Below are 17,517 nucleotides of genomic sequence, written 5' to 3' on the forward strand. Positions count from 1 at the left end.
TGTAATGAAGGAGCGCTACAAAAATGTGCACAGACTGGGTAATTAATTACTAACTTTTTTTCTTGTTTTGCAGACTTACTCTGGCCTCTTCTGTGTGGTCGTAAACCCCTACAAGAAGCTCCCCATTTACACAGAAAAAATTATGGAACGGTATAAAGGTATCAAAAGACACGAAGTACCACCTCACGTTTTCGCCATAACGGACACAGCATACCGTTCCATGTTACAAGGTAAATACAATTTTTGTACTTTTGCCAAAATTTACTGATCTTTCGGTTTTTAGAACGCGAAGATCAGTCAATTCTTTGTACCGGAGAATCTGGTGCCGGAAAAACCGAAAACACGAAAAAAGTCATTCAGTATTTGGCCTACGTGGCAGCATCGAAATCTCCCAAAGGATCAGGAGCGGTAAGTTTTGAAATTAGTTTCGATCGCATTGCATCTAGGAAATGTACAAAATTGGCATGATGCTATCACTGTACATACAGTTGCTGCAAGCAAATTTCTACTGTTATGAATGCCAAAGCACGTGGGGATTTTTTTCTAATTTCTTTTTTTCTCTTCTTTTGCATGTGTTGTTTCGTTCTTTCGGAGCACAGCAGAAAGACCTTATTGTAAGTAGTCTTAAAAATTATTTTAAGTACACTATAAGCACTGAGCTAGTAGTTGGTAGTGATGTGTGCGCGACTGTGAAAATATACATGTAATTATTTATTTTTTTACTTTTTACATGCTTACGGCAGAGTCCCACGAGAGAATTCTCGGTATGTAAGTTCAATGTGTGTCAAATCAGTTGGAAAATCGTACTAAAACCAAAGTACTAAATTAGTAAATTAGTAGAAGTCCGTCGCACGTAACCATCCTCCAATTAATAAAATCGTTCGTTATCGTTCCTGCATTCAAGATAATTGAATAACTGGTCTCATTAATCAAAATTCCTAGATAATAACTGGTAAACTCATCCATTTTTCCATCGTGTGTGTGTTTCCTAACATTATTCATTATTCAAATATGTCGGAACGAAGGACGATGTGTATTTACTTTATCATCATGTGTGCATATTGACTTCACGTCCCGATTACTTTGAAACGAAAAAAATTGTTTAACATACAGGGCGGTCTAGAACAACAACTCTTGCAAGCCAATCCCATCCTCGAGGCCTTCGGAAATGCCAAAACCATCAAAAACGACAACTCTTCCAGATTCGTAAGTTGAATTTTTCGCAAAATAATCGCCAACTTACCACTCGTGCCCGTTCCAGGGTAAATTCATAAGGATAAACTTCGACGCTTCCGGGTACATCGCAGGGGCGAACATTGAAACCTATCTTCTTGAGAAATCACGTGCCATTAGACAAGCCAAACAGGAAAGAACCTTCCACATCTTCTACCAGCTTTTGGCTGGAGCGTCCACCGACCAGAAAAGTATTGAACCCTCGCAAAACTTGACACCTGTTTCTATGTAAATTATTTTCCAGAGGAGTTCATTCTGGAGGACCCCAAGTCATATCCTTTCCTTCGCGAGGACAATCACATAGTTCCCGGTGTAGACGACGCCGCCGAATTTCAAGCCACCGTCAAGAGTATGAACATCATGGGAATGACCAACGAGGATTTCAGTGCCATTTTCCGAGTTGTGTCGGCTGTGATGCTTTTCGGGACCATGCAGTTCAAGCAGGACCGGAATTCGGACCAGGCGACGCTGCCCGATAACACGGTCGCCCAGAAAATCGCCCATTTGTTGGGACTGTCGGTCACCGACATGACCAAGGCCTTCTTGAAGCCCAGGATTAAGGTCGGAAGAGACTTCGTTACCAAGAGTCAGACCAAAGAACAGGTAATTCAAGGTTTTTTTCATTCAAATCCATATAATTTAATTATGAGGAGTAACTATCTTTCAAAATATTAGACATTGATGGAGTTCCGGTTAGTGTATTCATTATCAGTAATCTCAGCTTCCAAATTTACGTGATACATAAAAAGATTACCTCTTGTGTAATCCTGTCAGGAATGCACATCTACGTCACCAGCTGTCGCATTTGATAGCCTAATCACTGCTTTTACAATTTGACATTTTAGAGCCGTGGGGTCAGTTTTGTGCGTAACTGTAGGAGTGTAGTCAGCAGGTGTTCACTAAAAGAACTTTTGTGACGATAAAGTTTGAGTTGGATAACGAAATTGCATAGTAAATTGGTTTGTTATTTCGATTATCAGTGAAAATATCCATTCTGCGATTCTTCAAGAGCAAGCTGGGCAATAAATTCTTGTGGCATGTTCTGATATTTCGCAGCTGTAACTGACTTCTTAAAGAAAATGGGCCCAAATAGTCCAAACTCAGATTTTTTGTGGATGGAATGGCGTTCCTTCAAAATAATTTTCTGCACTCCACATCCTTCAATCTTGCCGGTTTATATACCGTGGCTGAGAAGATCATTGTTCATTGTTTGATTAAACCACTTAAAATAAATCATTCTCTTTTCATAATCAGGTTTAAGATTTTGAAACACCTACATTTTGTAGGGAAACATCAGGACCTTCTTAACAACTTTTTGGCAAATTGAGTATAGCAAGTACGTGAAATGTATCTAAGTATTCACGATAATTAGTACAATTTTTAAAATCATGTGTAACGTGATAAAAAAAAAAAGTTAAACCGGAAAGCATCAACATGAAAGTAGTGTTTAAGTTTTGCGAGGAAGAGGTAAATTTGAGTATGCCAACTTATTTGTATTATTTCTTTGAGGTGTGATAGAAATGTGCGACTTCTTAATGTTATACGAAATTAGTGGTTTTACGACTTTCACATTAACGTCCCCCTTGTCAACGACAATGAGCATCTTAAACTAATAACCTTAAGGCGAAAAACTTGGGCGTCGTTAAGAATTAATTAACACTAAGTCGGTCATTACCTATAATGTTTAGGGTGAACATAGATGTTAGCATGACCGTGCTTATTGCTTTATGGGTATTTAACTTGTCTCACCCCCAATAACCACCCGCTGTAAATTCTGTTTAGTTTCATTACGGTCCATCTTGGCAAAGTACTTAAAATTCACTTTTAAATACTGATGACCGTTGGTGAGGGTTGCTTAGAAAATTCTATTGTATGTTTATGGTCACTACTTAGAAAGTCAGAGCAATAAAAACGGAATATCGTTAGACAACCTATATAAATATATAACTTTATTTCACATTTAGAACTTTTGTTTAGTTTATTTCTGCAGTGCAACATAGTTAGTAAAATGATATTTCGAAATTTCTCGCTCACTTTACCATCAAAATATAAAATATCTTTCTCAGTAGTAATTTTCGGAGTAATTGTGTGACGTATTTTTATACGCATTGCCAAAAAATTGTGTTTTTTGTGTATCATGATGAAAACTTTAAGCACAAGTTACAGTTAGGAATCATCGTCGTTAACATCACTAATTTATAAAATTATATGTGTACCAAGTGTCCCAGTTTATCTATTTCACTTGAATATCTCAAGTTATTTGAAAAGGCAGGTTTAAAATTTAAACTACTTACTACGTACTGTGCTGTGTTACTTTCGGCTTGTACGGAAATGACATCAAATTGTAATTTTTGAAATATGTATTTAATATATTTTTTAATTGCGTTGAATAGATTTTTTTTTCAGTGATGTGGTACTTGGTCATATTATTTACACAAAAATTTTAATAATGGCATTTCTGTTGAACTGCTCCACTTTAATATCTCAGATATTTGAAAAGACAAGTTCAAAACTTGGAATGATTAATTAATTAATTAAGGATAATGTTGTAGGAAAAAAATTACGTACGTTAACAAAAAAGAAAATGTAAAAATAAGCTCCTTATTACTCGTAATCTTCCTTTCACAACAAGATACTTAAACATGTTTAAAATTGTAAATTTTTGCAGGAAACTAAACAGTACTACCCATAAATAGTAAAAATGAGGTTATAGTTATAGTACAGTTAAAAAACTAAGACAAAATTTTGATAACTTAAGATTACAAATTCAAATCTTCAATCAATCACGATAATTAATGTTTCCTTTTGTTGTCCCTACTTATAACTAATTAGTTGCATTTTTTTTTATTTTGTAAATTAATATCACGTATTTTATCACTGAAAAAAAAAAAAAAATATGTTTATTTAACCGGATTAAAAACATATTACTTCTATTTGGAAAAATAATTTGATGTCATTTCTGGAAAAACTAAAATCATGAAAATATCAATAAATATAGTTGAGATATTAGTATTAAAGTGGAATTTGTAAAGCTAAACCAAACAAACTACATATTACTTTCTGCCCTCTTGAAAAATTAAAAGATACTGTATTTAACGCACTGAAAAAACATACTCTCCTCGATTTGAAACAGAAGTTGATGTACTTAGTGTGACCTAACTAAAAGAGGACACCTCTAATAACTTTTTTATTTGTGAAACTATGTTAATGGAGTTTAGTTTATTAATAAAGAAGAATGAATTCTATGTATCCATCACTTTATTAACATGCAATAATTGATAGACAGCAAAATAATTAACACAATCGTCACAACAAAATTTTTTGAATTTTTATTTTACTATAAAATTGAGAAAAAAATGCTGTGTAAAGTTCAACATTACTTTAGGTACGTTTTATTTGCTTTTGTAAAATAATATTTTCTTGAAGCATTTTCTGCGCTGTGTTGTCTAAACACGTGTTTGCGGACGTAGTGAAGTTTTTTTTTTTTTTTTGAACTCAGAAGTTATTTCATTTCAATCCAATCCAGTATTTTACCAAATTTTACGTAAATTCGCACTAGCGATCAACGTTAGTCAGAATTTTTTAAGCAAAATTTCAATAATTTATGAATAGTGAAGTTAATAAAGCTAATTTTTCCATTTTTTTTTATTTAAAAAAATTGCAAAATCTGAAAAATAAAAAAGTTAAATGGTATTTCTGTACTACTTTTTCTTCTTTTTGGTAAAGTTCATGCAAGACTGAAGTCTAGAGCTAACTACTTTAGACCCTCTAAAAGCCTCTGACCAGTTTAATGGCCAAGAATTGCCGCTTCCATCATCTGATGTCATGTTTCTTTTGTTTTCGAGTCCTTCCTTCCGGCTGTCGTTATCCTTGTATTTGAGTTTGACTTCTGCTGTTCTATACAGCTTCTCGGTTGGTCTTGAATCATCTGGTTATTTCACTTATATTGTTGCGTATTACTTCTTTATTTGAGGTACATATTTTGAATTTGATATCTTTCTGCTTCTGGTTCTCTCGGACCTACGCTTCCGAAAACTAGTAACTGGAGATCTTTTTTATCGCTCGTTATATAAATGAGATTTTACGAAGCTTTCCTATATTTGATTGTCTACATTTCTGAAACAAAAACGATCCTCTAGTCACTAAAGGTTTTTTATGGCTCGTTTGCTATCAAATTTGGTTTATCTTTCTTGTATTTGGCTGATTAGCACTCCTTTGAGATTCAAATTCTTTTTGTTGGCCTACATGACTTCTGTTCCCGTTTTGATACAGAATTTTCTCCTAAGTTTTCAAAGTTTTCGACGACCATAAATATTTACACTATAAATCTATGAATTACACTGAACATGTAAATTATAAAAAACAATACACTCAAAAAAGTTCGTCAATGATACAACAAAAATAAGCTAGAAATAACCCAAATACCGAACGTTACAATTCTTTTTAGGTCGAATTCGCCGTCGAAGCCATCTCCAAGGCCTGCTACGAGCGCATGTTCCGCTGGTTGGTAACGCGAATTAACCGCTCCTTGGGCCGCACCAAACGTCAAGGTGCCAGTTTCATCGGAATCCTCGACATCGCCGGTTTCGAAATCTTCGAACTGAACTCATTCGAACAACTATGCATCAACTACACGAACGAGAAACTCCAACAACTCTTCAACCACACCATGTTCATCCTCGAACAAGAAGAGTACCAGCGGGAAGGCATCGAATGGAAATTCATCGATTTCGGCCTAGATCTCCAGCCCACGATTGATCTCATCGATAAACCCATGGGTATTATGGCTTTGCTCGACGAAGAGTGCCTCTTCCCGAAAGCCACGGATAAAACTTTCGTCGACAAGCTCGTTAGCGCGCACTCGGTGCACCCCAAGTTCAAGAAGAGCGATTTCCGAGGAGTCGCAGATTTCTCGATCATTCATTACGCCGGGAAGGTCGATTATTGCGCCAACCAGTGGTTGATGAAGAACATGGATCCGCAGAACGAGAATGTGGTGTCCTTGTTGCAGGCTTCCCAGGATCCGTTCGTCGTGCATATTTGGAAGGATGCGGAGAGCATAGGACGTGCCAAAGGCATGTTTAGGACTGTTTCGTATTTGTACAAAGAGCAGTTGGCTAACCTGATGGTCACTTTGAGGAATACCAACCCGAACTTCGTTCGTTGTATTATTCCGAATCATGAGAAACGTGCCGGGAAGATCGACGCCCCGTTAGTTTTGGACCAGTTGAGGTGTAATGGTGTCCTCGAGGGAATAAGAATTTGTAGGCAAGGGTTCCCCAACAGAATTCCCTTCCAAGAATTCAGACAACGATACGAGTTATTGACGCCCAACGTGATTAATAAAGGCTTCATGGATGGAAAGAAGGCTTGTGAGACCATGATTAAAAGTCTAGAGCTTGATCAAAATCTTTACAGAATCGGTCAGTCGAAGATCTTTTTCAGAGCCGGAGTGTTGGCACACCTGGAAGAAGAACGCGATTACAAGATCACTGATTTGATCGTCAACTTCCAAGCCTTCTGCAGAGGTTTCTTGTCTAGAAGAAACTACCAGAAGAGAGTCCAACAGTTGAATGCCATCAGAATTATTCAAAGGAATTGCTCGGCTTACCTCAAACTCCGCAATTGGCAATGGTGGAGGCTTTACACCAAAGTCAAACCACTGTTGGAAGTCACCAAACAAGAAGAAAAGCTCATGCAAAAGGAAGACGAACTTAAGCAAGTTAAAGATAAGTTGGATCATCATATTAAATCCGCGAAAGAGTACGAAACGAAATACCAGCAAGCCCAGGAAGAGAAAATCATGTTGCAAGAGCAACTGCAAGCAGAAGTCGAGTTGTGTGCCGAAGCTGAAGAAATGCGTGCTAGATTGACGGCTCGCAAGCAAGAACTAGAAGAGATTCTTCACGATTTGGAAGCAAGAATTGAGGAAGAGGAAGAACGTGCCAATACCCTCAGTAACGACAAGAAGAAGTTGCAGTTGACGATCCAAGATTTGGAGGAACAACTCGAAGAAGAAGAAGGCGCGAGACAGAAGCTACAACTAGAGAAAGTTCAATGCGATGCCAAAATCAAGAAGCTAGAAGAAGATCTAGCTTTGAGCGACGATACAAATCAGAAACTTATAAAAGAAAAGAAGGTTTTGGAAGAACGCAGTAACGACCTGAGTCAAACTTTGGCAGAAGAAGAAGAAAAAGCCAAGCATTTAGCCAAATTGAAAGCCAAACACGAAGCCACCATAGCTGAATTAGAAGAACGTCTTCTCAAAGATCATCAACAGAGACAAGAATCGGATCGATCTAAACGTAAAGTAGAGACTGAAGTGAACGATTTGAAAGAACAATTGTCGGAAAAGCGCACACACTTAGAAGAATTACAGTTACAGCTTGGTAAAAGAGAAGAGGAGTTGGCACAGGCCATGGTTCGCGTGGACGAAGAAGGTGCTTTGAAAGCTCAATCTCAGAAAGCTCTCCGGGAATTAGAAAGTCAACTTTCCGAGTTGCAGGAAGATTTGGAAGCCGAGAAAGCCGCTAGAAGTAAAGCGGAAAAATTAAAACGCGATCTTAACGAAGAACTGGAAGCTTTGAAGAACGAACTTCTGGATTCGCTAGATACCACTGCCGCGCAACAGGAGTTGCGATCGAAACGTGAACAAGAACTTGCCAATTTGAAAAAGAACTTAGAAGAAGAAAATCAAGTGCATGAGGCTACTTTAGCTGAAATGAGGCATAAGCACACTCAAGAACTCGGAAGTTTGAACGAACAGTTGGAGAACATTAAGAAACAAAAAGCGAGCGTCGACAAAGCAAAGCAGTCTCTGGAAGCAGAAAATGCAGACTTGACCAGCGAATTGAGAAACGTGGGAGCTAGTAGACAAGAAGGGGAAAGAAGGAGAAAGCAAGCCGAAAGTCAGTTGGTGGAAGTACAAGGAAAATTAACAGAAGTCGAAAGGGTGCGCGTGGAACTTCAAGAAAAATCGCAAAAATTACAACAAGAGATGGACAACGTTGTCCAACAGTTGGAAGAAGCCGAGCTTAAAGCTTCCGCGGCGTTGAAGAGCCAAGCAACTATTGAGTCGCAGTTTGCCGAAGCTCAAAGCGCCTTAGAAGAAGAAACTAGACAGAAATTAGCCCTCAGCTCGAAATTGCGTCAATTAGAATCAGACAAAGAAAACTTGCAAGAACAGATCGAAGAAGAAGAGGAAGCGAAGAAAAATCTAGAAAAACAAATCAACACCTTGAGCACTCAGCTGGCCGAAGCAAAGAAGAAAGCCGAAGATGAAGCCGAGCAAGCTGCCATCTTGGAAGAAAGCAAGAAGAAACTCGCTAAAGACTTGGAACTCTTGCAGCGCCAAGTCGAAGAGTTGACTGCAGCCAACGATAAACTCGAACGCAGCAAGAAGAAGATCGCCGCAGAATTAGAAGATACAAACATCGATTTGGAAACTCAGCGACAGAAAGTGTCCGAGCTCGAGAAGAAACAAAAGAACTTCGACAAGGTCCTAGCTGAAGAAAAGCAAGTCAGCGAGCAACTGATGGCAGAAAAGGATGCCGCTGAACGTGAAGCCCGCGAAAAAGAAACCAGAGTTTTGTCGCTGAGTCGTGAATTAGATGAATCCAACGTTAAAGTCGAAGAGCTAGAAAGAATTAAGAGACAGTTGCAAGCGGAACTCGACGAACTGGTCAACAATCAAGGCACTGCCGATAAGAACGTGCACGAACTAGAAAAGGCCAAACGGTCACTAGAAACCCAACTAGCCGAACTGAAAGCTCAAAATGAAGAATTAGAAGACGAACTTCAACTGACTGAAGACGCGAAGTTAAGACTGGAGGTCAACATGCAAGCTTTGAGGGCTCAGTTTGAACGTGATGTTCAAGCTAAAGAAGAACAAGCCGAGGAGAAGCGTAGAGGCATCGTTAAACAATTGCGTGATCTTGAAGCCGAGTTAGATGAAGAAAGAAAACAGAGAGCTGCTGCGGTCACCGCGAGGAAGAAGCTTGAAGGTACGTAGAAGGTGTTTGAATGTGCAGTAATAACATTTGCGGTTTCAGGCGACCTCAAAGAGTTAGAGGCTCAAATTGAATTACAATGCAAGATGAAAGAAGATGCTTTGAAACAGTTGAAGAAGTCGCAACAACAATGCAAGGAAGCCGTGCGGGATGCGGAGGAAGCTCGTGCTTCGCGTGATGAACTGGCTGCAAGTTGTAAAGAAGCCGAACGTAAAGTGAAGACTCTAGAAGCGGAAGTTCTTCAATTGAGTGAAGATCATGCTGCTTCCGAGAGGGCGAGACGTGCCGCCGAAGCGGAACGTGATGAATTATTAGAAGAAGTAAACAATAGTAATAGTAAAGGAGCGTTGCTCATTGATGAGAAACGTCGTCTGGAAGCCAGAATTGCCACGCTAGAGGAAGAAATAGAGGAAGAACAGAGTAACAACGAACTGCTGCAAGATAGGGCCCGCAAAGCACAACTGACTATCGAACAGTTGACTTCTGAGTTGGCTACCGAGAGGTCCTTGGCTCAGAAACAAGAGTCCCATAAGTTGTTGCTGGAAAGACAGAATAAAGAACTTAAAGCGAAACTGACTGAATTGGAGACGGCTCAGAGAACCAAGACGAAAGCCACGATTGCTGCCCTTGAAAGTAAGATAAGTAACTTGGAAGAACAACTAGAAGTTGAGGCGAAGGAAAGATTGGCACAGCAAAAGACCAATAGGAAGTTGGACAAGAGATTGAAAGAGCTAGTCATGCAGTTGGAAGATGAGCGCCGCCACGCCGACCAGTATAAAGAACAAGTCGATAAGGCCAATTCGAGAGTGAAGACATTGAAGAGACAGTTAGATGAAGCGGAAGAGGAAATCACTAGAGAAAAGGCTCAGAAGCGGAAAGTACAGAGGGATTATGAAGATATGCTCGAGAGTAATGAATCAATGACCAGGGAACTTAACAACCTCAAAAGCAAACTTAGGTAAGTCTTATTGTCCACTTGTCTATTCTTGGTATCATGCTTCCATCCATTTGAAAGGCAGCTTGAGCATATATCTGTACTTACACAAGCCGACTTTCGTTGTCTTCATCTGTCATCCATAAAGTAGCTTCTTGGGATTCTTTTATTTCATTTACATTTGGATATTTTCAGCATTAAATGAACGAGAATAGTCTTCGTGGTGATCATGTGGTATGTGGTGTTTAAAAATGGTTTTGGATGTGTGCAATGGTATTAACAATTTTTGCTTTGACTTTTTTTTTGTTTTTTTTTTCCTCTAATGATAATGCATTTGAGAAGAACGCAAGGGTCAATTTTGCTTCCATTTTAGGCGTGGCACTGGTACTGGTGGTAGCATGGGTTTGCCCAGTAGACTCAGCGGCAGAGGTTCAATCCAAGCGAGTGGCAATGGCTCTGGTGACGATTCCACAACACAGGATGACGCCATGGACGGTGACGACGCTCCCAATTAAAAAAAAAACGTCATTTTACGCATTTGTTGTAAATATATTTGTATATCCCCTCTTAGTACTTAGATTTTTTAAGAATCGCTATTGTCGGATGATTTGTAAAAATTGGACGTTTAGTTCAGAATATCAGTATCAATAATTGAATGAACTTCATTATTTTTCTTTATTTATAGTTTTTTATTATTTTAATCGTGCTTTATAGTAATTAATTTGTATTTTTAACAGTTGATTGCATTTATTTATATAAAAGTTAATTCGCTTAATTTGATTCTAGGGTTTCCATCGTACTTTATATTTTTTAAATTAGCTATTAGTTGGCAATGTCGGCATTCAAGAGGATAGAGCATGTATACTGAAAGAACATGATTGAATTGTCTTGTTGAGTACGGACACTAGCAAGGACACGGTTATGATTTGTAGTAAAGTTTTATATCTAGAACAGTCTACCTTCCTAAGATTTTAGTACACTTAACTGGTGTCCTTTTGTTAAAAACGTTTTACCTCTTGACTTTTAATGGCAATTGGATCGAATGTTCTATCAGTGGTATATCCTCTATTTTTTAATAACACATTTACGCATTAATAACTATATGGACTTATCGATATCGCTAACGACTACAAATGACATTTTTATACACATTTATAGGATACATAATAGAATATATTTTGTAAAAAAAGGCATCCAAATAGAAAAAAGCAACTTTTGATATTCAACGTTTTTGTAAAAATTCAGTTTTTGTATGTATATATCCTTTTACTTGTATAAAAATATATACATATTTTGGGTTTTGGGCTCATTTATTTGTACTTTAACGAGTTCAATAAAATCGTGAAAAAAGAACGAAGTTTTACTACTATTCCCAAATGGCTGATCATGAGAGTAGGAGACTGTTTTGTATGGGTCCATTTCAATGTTGGGAAAAAAGAGAGGCAGTACTACTAAACAGAAACCACAAATATAGAACCTAGAATTGATTACACTCGTGTTCACAAAAAACTCATTTTGTCCCTAAATTCTTGGGTTGAGTGTCATGGCATAGAGCTTGCAGTTTAATTAATTAAATTATATTTAGCGCCACAAAAATCACAAAAAACACCTTAAAAGAATAACTTTTTAGTTAAAAAAAATGTAGTGGGGATTTTTCGCTTCCGCAGTCCCCACTGAACGGTTATTCACTTCGATTCAGTTAATCGAGGAGAAAAGGCGTACTGTCACTATGGGGCCTGAGGTCACATGTGTTTGAAAACTTGATACAGTAAATTAAAGGAATGCCATCGTTACCCCCATGTGTAAGTAGTAAGTAAAAATTTTGACATACTTGTGAATGTGATTTTAAAATGTTTTAGAGATAATTGTTTTGCTGTTAAAATAATTATTCAGCAATGTAAATGTTAATATGTATAACACGTGTAAGACATTCACTGATTCAAACTTAATAATTTAATTCATTAATTCTCATCCGAGATACTCGAAATTGTAATATTCAAGATTTAATTTTAAACACTGATCCGTTGAAAATTATCAGTTGAATTATCGTGGACTTGAAGAAGGAATGGATATTTTATGGCGATTTGGTGTTACCATTTATGTGTTGTAGGACTTGACTTTTGAACATTAATTTTCAGACACTCCTCTCACAGCGAAGTGTGATATTACATATTATGATTTCGATCATATTTAATAGATATGTTGTGGGGTCCCAGTGTGAATTCAAATTTCGCGCTTAGAAAAAAAAAACGCCGCGAAACAGCATTTGAATTTGAAAAATCAAGTAAGAAAATCGTTAAACATACGCAATCATGTGCAACTTCATTTAGGATGTCAGCTCGTGAACGTCTATCATCAAGTTAGTAGTGGTGGGGGGTTGGTAATGGTAATTAAGTCATGAAAAGAGAAACTCGTTTTGGTCACGCATTTTGACATATAATCACTTCAAATAACACAATTTAACATCATCGAAATTCTTTGTTTGAAATTTAACTTCATATAACTTAGTCGCAACACGATTCCGCCAGAATTGAGACATGCGCACAAAATTTGAAAACCCGCGAAAAGTCGAAAAGTGGCCATGAACTGTGATCGTCATCAAGTGGTGGAACCCTACGTTGTGTTTTGAATGGCGAAATGCGTTCTGATGCAAGTGGTGAACCGCAAAGGTGGAAGAGTAACCTTGAAATTAACAACACAAAAATATGTTTGTTTTTTTTTGTCAACATTTCTAATTACAAAATTCTCGTTCTGTCAAGTGTAAGAGTTACAAATTTCGACCACATAAACACAGCTTGTTCTTAAAGGTACACAATGCTCTAAAGTAGCGGTCATTTCTACGGAACCACTCGATAAAAAGTCAAGTTGGTAGCCCTGTCATCTAGTACTTTACGCCGAACGCGGTTGGTAGCGGTAGTTGATATGGCAATCGAAACTAGCACAACACGAATGTTTTGGTTGCCCTCAAATATGCCGCACTGTATCCTGTGCAAATTGTATGTTCTGTTCATCTATTTATTAAAATAAAATATCTACATTAACAATGGGGCCATCTAATCTGTCAAATTTTTGACACATATATTTTCCCCCAGAAACCCCTCAAGGTCACTTACACCAAACAAATTTTGAAAATTTACACTAGGGAGTGGTTCTATAGAAAAGATCGCGACTTTAGTTGGTAAATTTATATCCAAGGTAAATGGAAAAAGCAATCCCCATTGATTATTTAAAACGATGTAACTGCCATCGGACTATTGCTTTGCACTACCACAGCTACGTACAACCAAGCCGCGATGCCCCCACAAACGCCACGCTATCTCCATGCTGTGTTCGCTGGCGCCTGAGGCAGCTACTTCAAGTGTTATCCCGTAACTATACTCCATCCACCGCGTGACACACGACACTGGCTACCCCCAGTAAAGTTTCCTTTACCAGTTGGCGGCATCCAGTATGCGAATAATACGAATAAACAGCCATATGAATGACAGGAAAAATTAGTCAGTCTTGACTTGCGCCGAAGTAGCCAACCGAATTCAATTAAACAAAATTAATGAAACAAGAGTACATCGTGAATCGAATTCCCCAACACATAAATACATAAAACACACGTTTAATATGGTTAAAAACACAAAATATCATTCGGTTTGTACATTGATTTGAGAGGTACGTTTGAGAATAAATGTTCCAAACTGGAATCATAAAACATAACACAATTGACCCTTTTCCTGTAAGCAAAGTGAGTAGACATTATATAAATTCCAATGGTACAGAGTGAGACAACATCGCGCAGGCGAAGTCAGATTTTTGGAGCGCCAAGTTAAAATTGACCAATGAGCGACGGATTACGCATGTGTAGCCGGTTGCATTCTGTCAAAGCGGTTTGTTGTCACAGGCCTTTGCTCTGCTGCCGGAGTGACGGAGACTATTTCCAACGTGGTTTTGAAGATGCGTGCGCACGGAAAGTCACTATGGAAGTTTTACGATCTTACAGGAAAAGGGTCAATATCAGTATAAAATCTCCTTTGTTCTTTCGAATCCACGAAGACATTTATTTCGCTGATTATTTCCAAAGCGACTCAATCTTTAAAAATTTAAATCTTGAATACTGCCAAAAACTATGTTAGAATTACTAGACGGGAATCTATTTAAATTGAAATAATAATTTAAGAAGAACCATCCATCCCCTGAGACATTTCGTAATTTAAAATATTATAAAATGTTGCATTTAAACATTCCTGGTATATTGTTTTTTTTTTTGTCGTCATATAAGAAAATAAAATGTATAATTTTTCAAGACTCGCTTTTAACAAGTTCAGCGCGGCCCGGGAAAACCTCCAGCTGACCAGTCAACGTTAGCCTAAACAACATATATCTAATAGTACTATATTGCTAACACTTCGGAAGTAACATAGAAACGGTGTTCACGGACAGAGAGAGACAGAAGATGTTGTTTTCTGTCTATAAGAGTACCGAGGGTCTATGCGCATGTACACAAAATAGAAACGAAAGTACGAAATGTCAAAACGCATCCAGTCACGCTATCCACTACAAATCAACCAAGTACGAGTGCATGCGCAGTACTGTTTGGTACCACAGAGAGACAGAGAGGTCCGATATATTGCTCTGCCGTTATGTTTTCGGAATCTTTTGAGGACAGTTAGCAATATAGTACTATTAGATATAAGCTAAACAATAATAATACAATGTGTCGAATTGCAGAATGGCCAGACGCCATCGTATTACGTGAGATTGACAAATTATTATCAATTAAAAATCATATTAAACTTTACACTTACACCTGGAGGTAACGATGGTGTCCCTCTAATCTACTGCCAATTGGCCCTTCGGTCAAATTTTACAAATAAATGAAACGTACAAATCTCAAACACATGTGACTTTAACACGAGGGATTTACATCCTCACAGTACGACTGCTTGAATTAATCTTAATCTCTCCCACCGCTCATCAAGAAAAATCAAATCTACATTACAGAAAAAATGTCATTCTTTGTGGCGCTAAATTTAATTTGAACCGGGACACTACAACGGCGTAAAGCTGAAAACTGAGAGGAGTTCACTCAGATAAGGACCATCGATCCCATAGACGTGATTAATGATTTGAACTTCTAATATAGACTTTAGTGTTGTTCATATTTAAATTTTTGCCGCCACATATTCGTAATACTTATAACTGTGCTTATATATTTGCATCCATTTACTTAAATTCATATTTCTCTCAGTTTTGATTTTTTCAATTTGTGACATTCAAATATTTGCATTGATTCGGAACGTTTGATTTGATTTCGTTTTGAAAACTAGGCAGTTTTTATGTAACTGAGAACTACTTCAATTTACTCAAAGTGCACTTGGCCGCAGCTTTTTTTGTCAGGAATAAACGATTTTTGTGTTCTCTATATTTTGTATTTTATGTAAAATAAATAGGGGCACTGATAATTTTTAGTGGCGTAATCAAGGCTTAAAACAGCTGATCCAAGGTCACGATGTCACGACAGGTGCGCGCGCAACCAGCAAACCATGTGTATCGTATTTTAGGTTAGAAAATTCGATAAGTATTTAAAATAACCAAGAAACAAGAAAATATATGAGCGTGTTATGTTTAAAATGTTAGTTTTTGCATATTTAAGAATTTGTGGAGATCGAAGTTTGTAAATAAACACAAAAAACAACCTTTCGATTAATTTAAAAGTGTAACAATTAGGTTATGTAAACTACGCACCAAAGGTACAAATAAATTTTAGATTTGTATCCAACTTGGTAATTTAATAATTTTTTAGATTTAAAATGTTTCCGTTATTAAGGGTAGCTACAAAATGTAATTTTTCGACGCAAGCTAAAACTACAGGTCAAAATGAGTTTAGAGCAATATATAAATTTCCATATATAAACGGCGCTGGAATGGTCAACAGAATGAAATTATATCAGACTTTACTCACTTCGGTAGCACTACCCAGTGGAGCAATTTTAAATCAGTTAGATCTTTTATCGCAAGGCAATTTATCACTCATTACTGTTTTAGGGCTGGGTGGCATGATACCTTTATACATTGTTGGTCACTTCACTAATAAGTTAGTAGGAATTGTGTACTCCAACGAACAGAGTGATTTGGTGAAATTTGCATATAGCGATTTTTGGGGAACAAGAAAAGATGTTGTAATACCTACAAATGAATTGGTGCCATTTTCAGAAAACCAGCCATCCATCACAGATGCATTATACCTCAAAGTGAATCAATTTTCATCAAAAAATACACTGAAATTGTGCACACGATACGGTATTGTAGATGTCGCAGGTTTTAATAAAATATTCGTTTGTTAACCTATTAAAAATTCTTTATTTCAACCTACTTAACTCCACCTATAATGGGCATACGCTCGGTTTGCCTCACACTGTTTATGTAAATCCTGTTTTCGCTTCACTACACGTCCTTTATTATTGGCTGCATCAATTAACTCCAATGCTAATTGATAGTGAAATCGCATAGTCGCGTCTTTTTCTTTAGCAGCTTCAATTAACCACTTCATTGATAAGAACTGACTTCTCTTTGGTGTGATGGGTACAGGCACTTGATAACGGACACCTCCTCTCTTAATGGGTGTTAAAGCTAGAATGGGTTTACAATTTTCAACAGCTTGATGAAAAATAACGCGTGGAGCTAATTCGATTTTTGCTTTTTTTTCCTCATCGTCACATTTGTGGTACTTTTCTAACTGGATTCGTTTGATATTTTCAAATGCTTTTTCGACTAATCCCCGAGCTAGAACTTTTTCGCCATTTCGCATGACATAATTGATGAAAAGGCTAAATCAAATAAGGTTAAATTTACACAATAGTACGAACTGTGGTTCTTACTTGACTAAATCATCTTGTCGGAATGAAGAACTTTGGTCGTTACGGGCCGCCTTCGTCGGTAAGTGTGCTAGTTTTTGTATTTCACCCGACTTTATTAAATCTTCTTGCATTTCTTTTTTATGGACCGGTTCGATGTAGTAACTAGGGTACTGAGACATGCCATGTTTTTGTACAAGGGGGCTGCAAACAAATGACACTTGTCAAAATTTGAGGTTAGATCAGTTTCACTAACATGCAACATGCACAACTAAAGCTAACATTTGGCTTAATTAAATCTTCTTGGTTTGTTTAAACTGCGATTTACCTCAAAACGGCACAATTTCTGTTAATAATTTGGCAATTTTTGACAAAAGTCCTGATGGCAGCCATGCTCGTCTTCCGCGCATGCGCCACCAAAATGGCGACGTTTAGCAGTCAAGTTTTTGCGTTGGCTATTTTTGAGTGAATTTCAAAGAAAAATTTGATATGTCTA

The 17,517-nt window shown here is 37.4% G+C and overlaps 2 protein-coding genes across 5 annotated transcripts in view; one reads left to right on the forward strand and one right to left on the reverse strand.

The window, feature by feature from the left end:
* The window catches only part of Zip (zipper), a 49,639-nt gene extending 38,110 nt beyond the window's left edge, over positions 1-11,529 (forward strand). Inside the window, exons 2-12 of one of the 4 annotated variants that reach the window (XM_064048438.1) lie at positions 74-230; positions 284-408; positions 600-614; positions 744-764; positions 1,114-1,206; positions 1,262-1,424; positions 1,478-1,836; positions 5,681-9,236; positions 9,285-10,200; positions 10,372-10,410; positions 10,550-10,601. In XM_064048438.1, coding sequence (XP_063904508.1) covers positions 74-230; positions 284-408; positions 600-614; positions 744-764; positions 1,114-1,206; positions 1,262-1,424; positions 1,478-1,836; positions 5,681-9,236; positions 9,285-10,200; positions 10,372-10,381 — 5,415 coding nt within the window. In that variant the 3' untranslated portion in view covers positions 10,382-10,410; positions 10,550-10,601. Of the gene's footprint in view, positions 1-73; positions 231-283; positions 409-599; positions 615-743; positions 765-1,113; positions 1,207-1,261; positions 1,425-1,477; positions 1,837-5,680; positions 9,237-9,284; positions 10,201-10,371; positions 10,411-10,549 lie in introns of all 4 variants that reach the window. The other 3 variants (XM_064048435.1, XM_064048436.1, XM_064048437.1) reach the window with 3 other exon arrangements.
* A 4,974-nt stretch (positions 11,530-16,503) lies between these two features.
* LOC135123633 (small ribosomal subunit protein uS7m) lies at positions 16,504-17,436 on the reverse strand. The gene is made up of 3 exons (XM_064048468.1): positions 17,350-17,436; positions 17,046-17,225; positions 16,504-16,994 (listed from the first exon to the last, which is right to left on the reverse strand). The coding sequence occupies exons 1-3, from the start codon at positions 17,412-17,414 to the stop codon at positions 16,541-16,543; spliced, it is 699 nt and encodes a 232-aa protein (XP_063904538.1). The 5' UTR covers positions 17,415-17,436; the 3' UTR covers positions 16,504-16,540.
* Positions 17,437-17,517: the final 81 nt, after the last annotated feature.

Source organism: Zophobas morio, unplaced genomic scaffold (genome assembly GCF_036711695.1).
Source record: "Zophobas morio isolate AGI-343-1 ecotype UQ-CSIRO unplaced genomic scaffold, CSIRO_AGI_Zmor_V1 ptg000006l, whole genome shotgun sequence".
Taxonomy (NCBI): Eukaryota; Metazoa; Arthropoda; class Insecta; order Coleoptera; family Tenebrionidae; genus Zophobas; species Zophobas morio.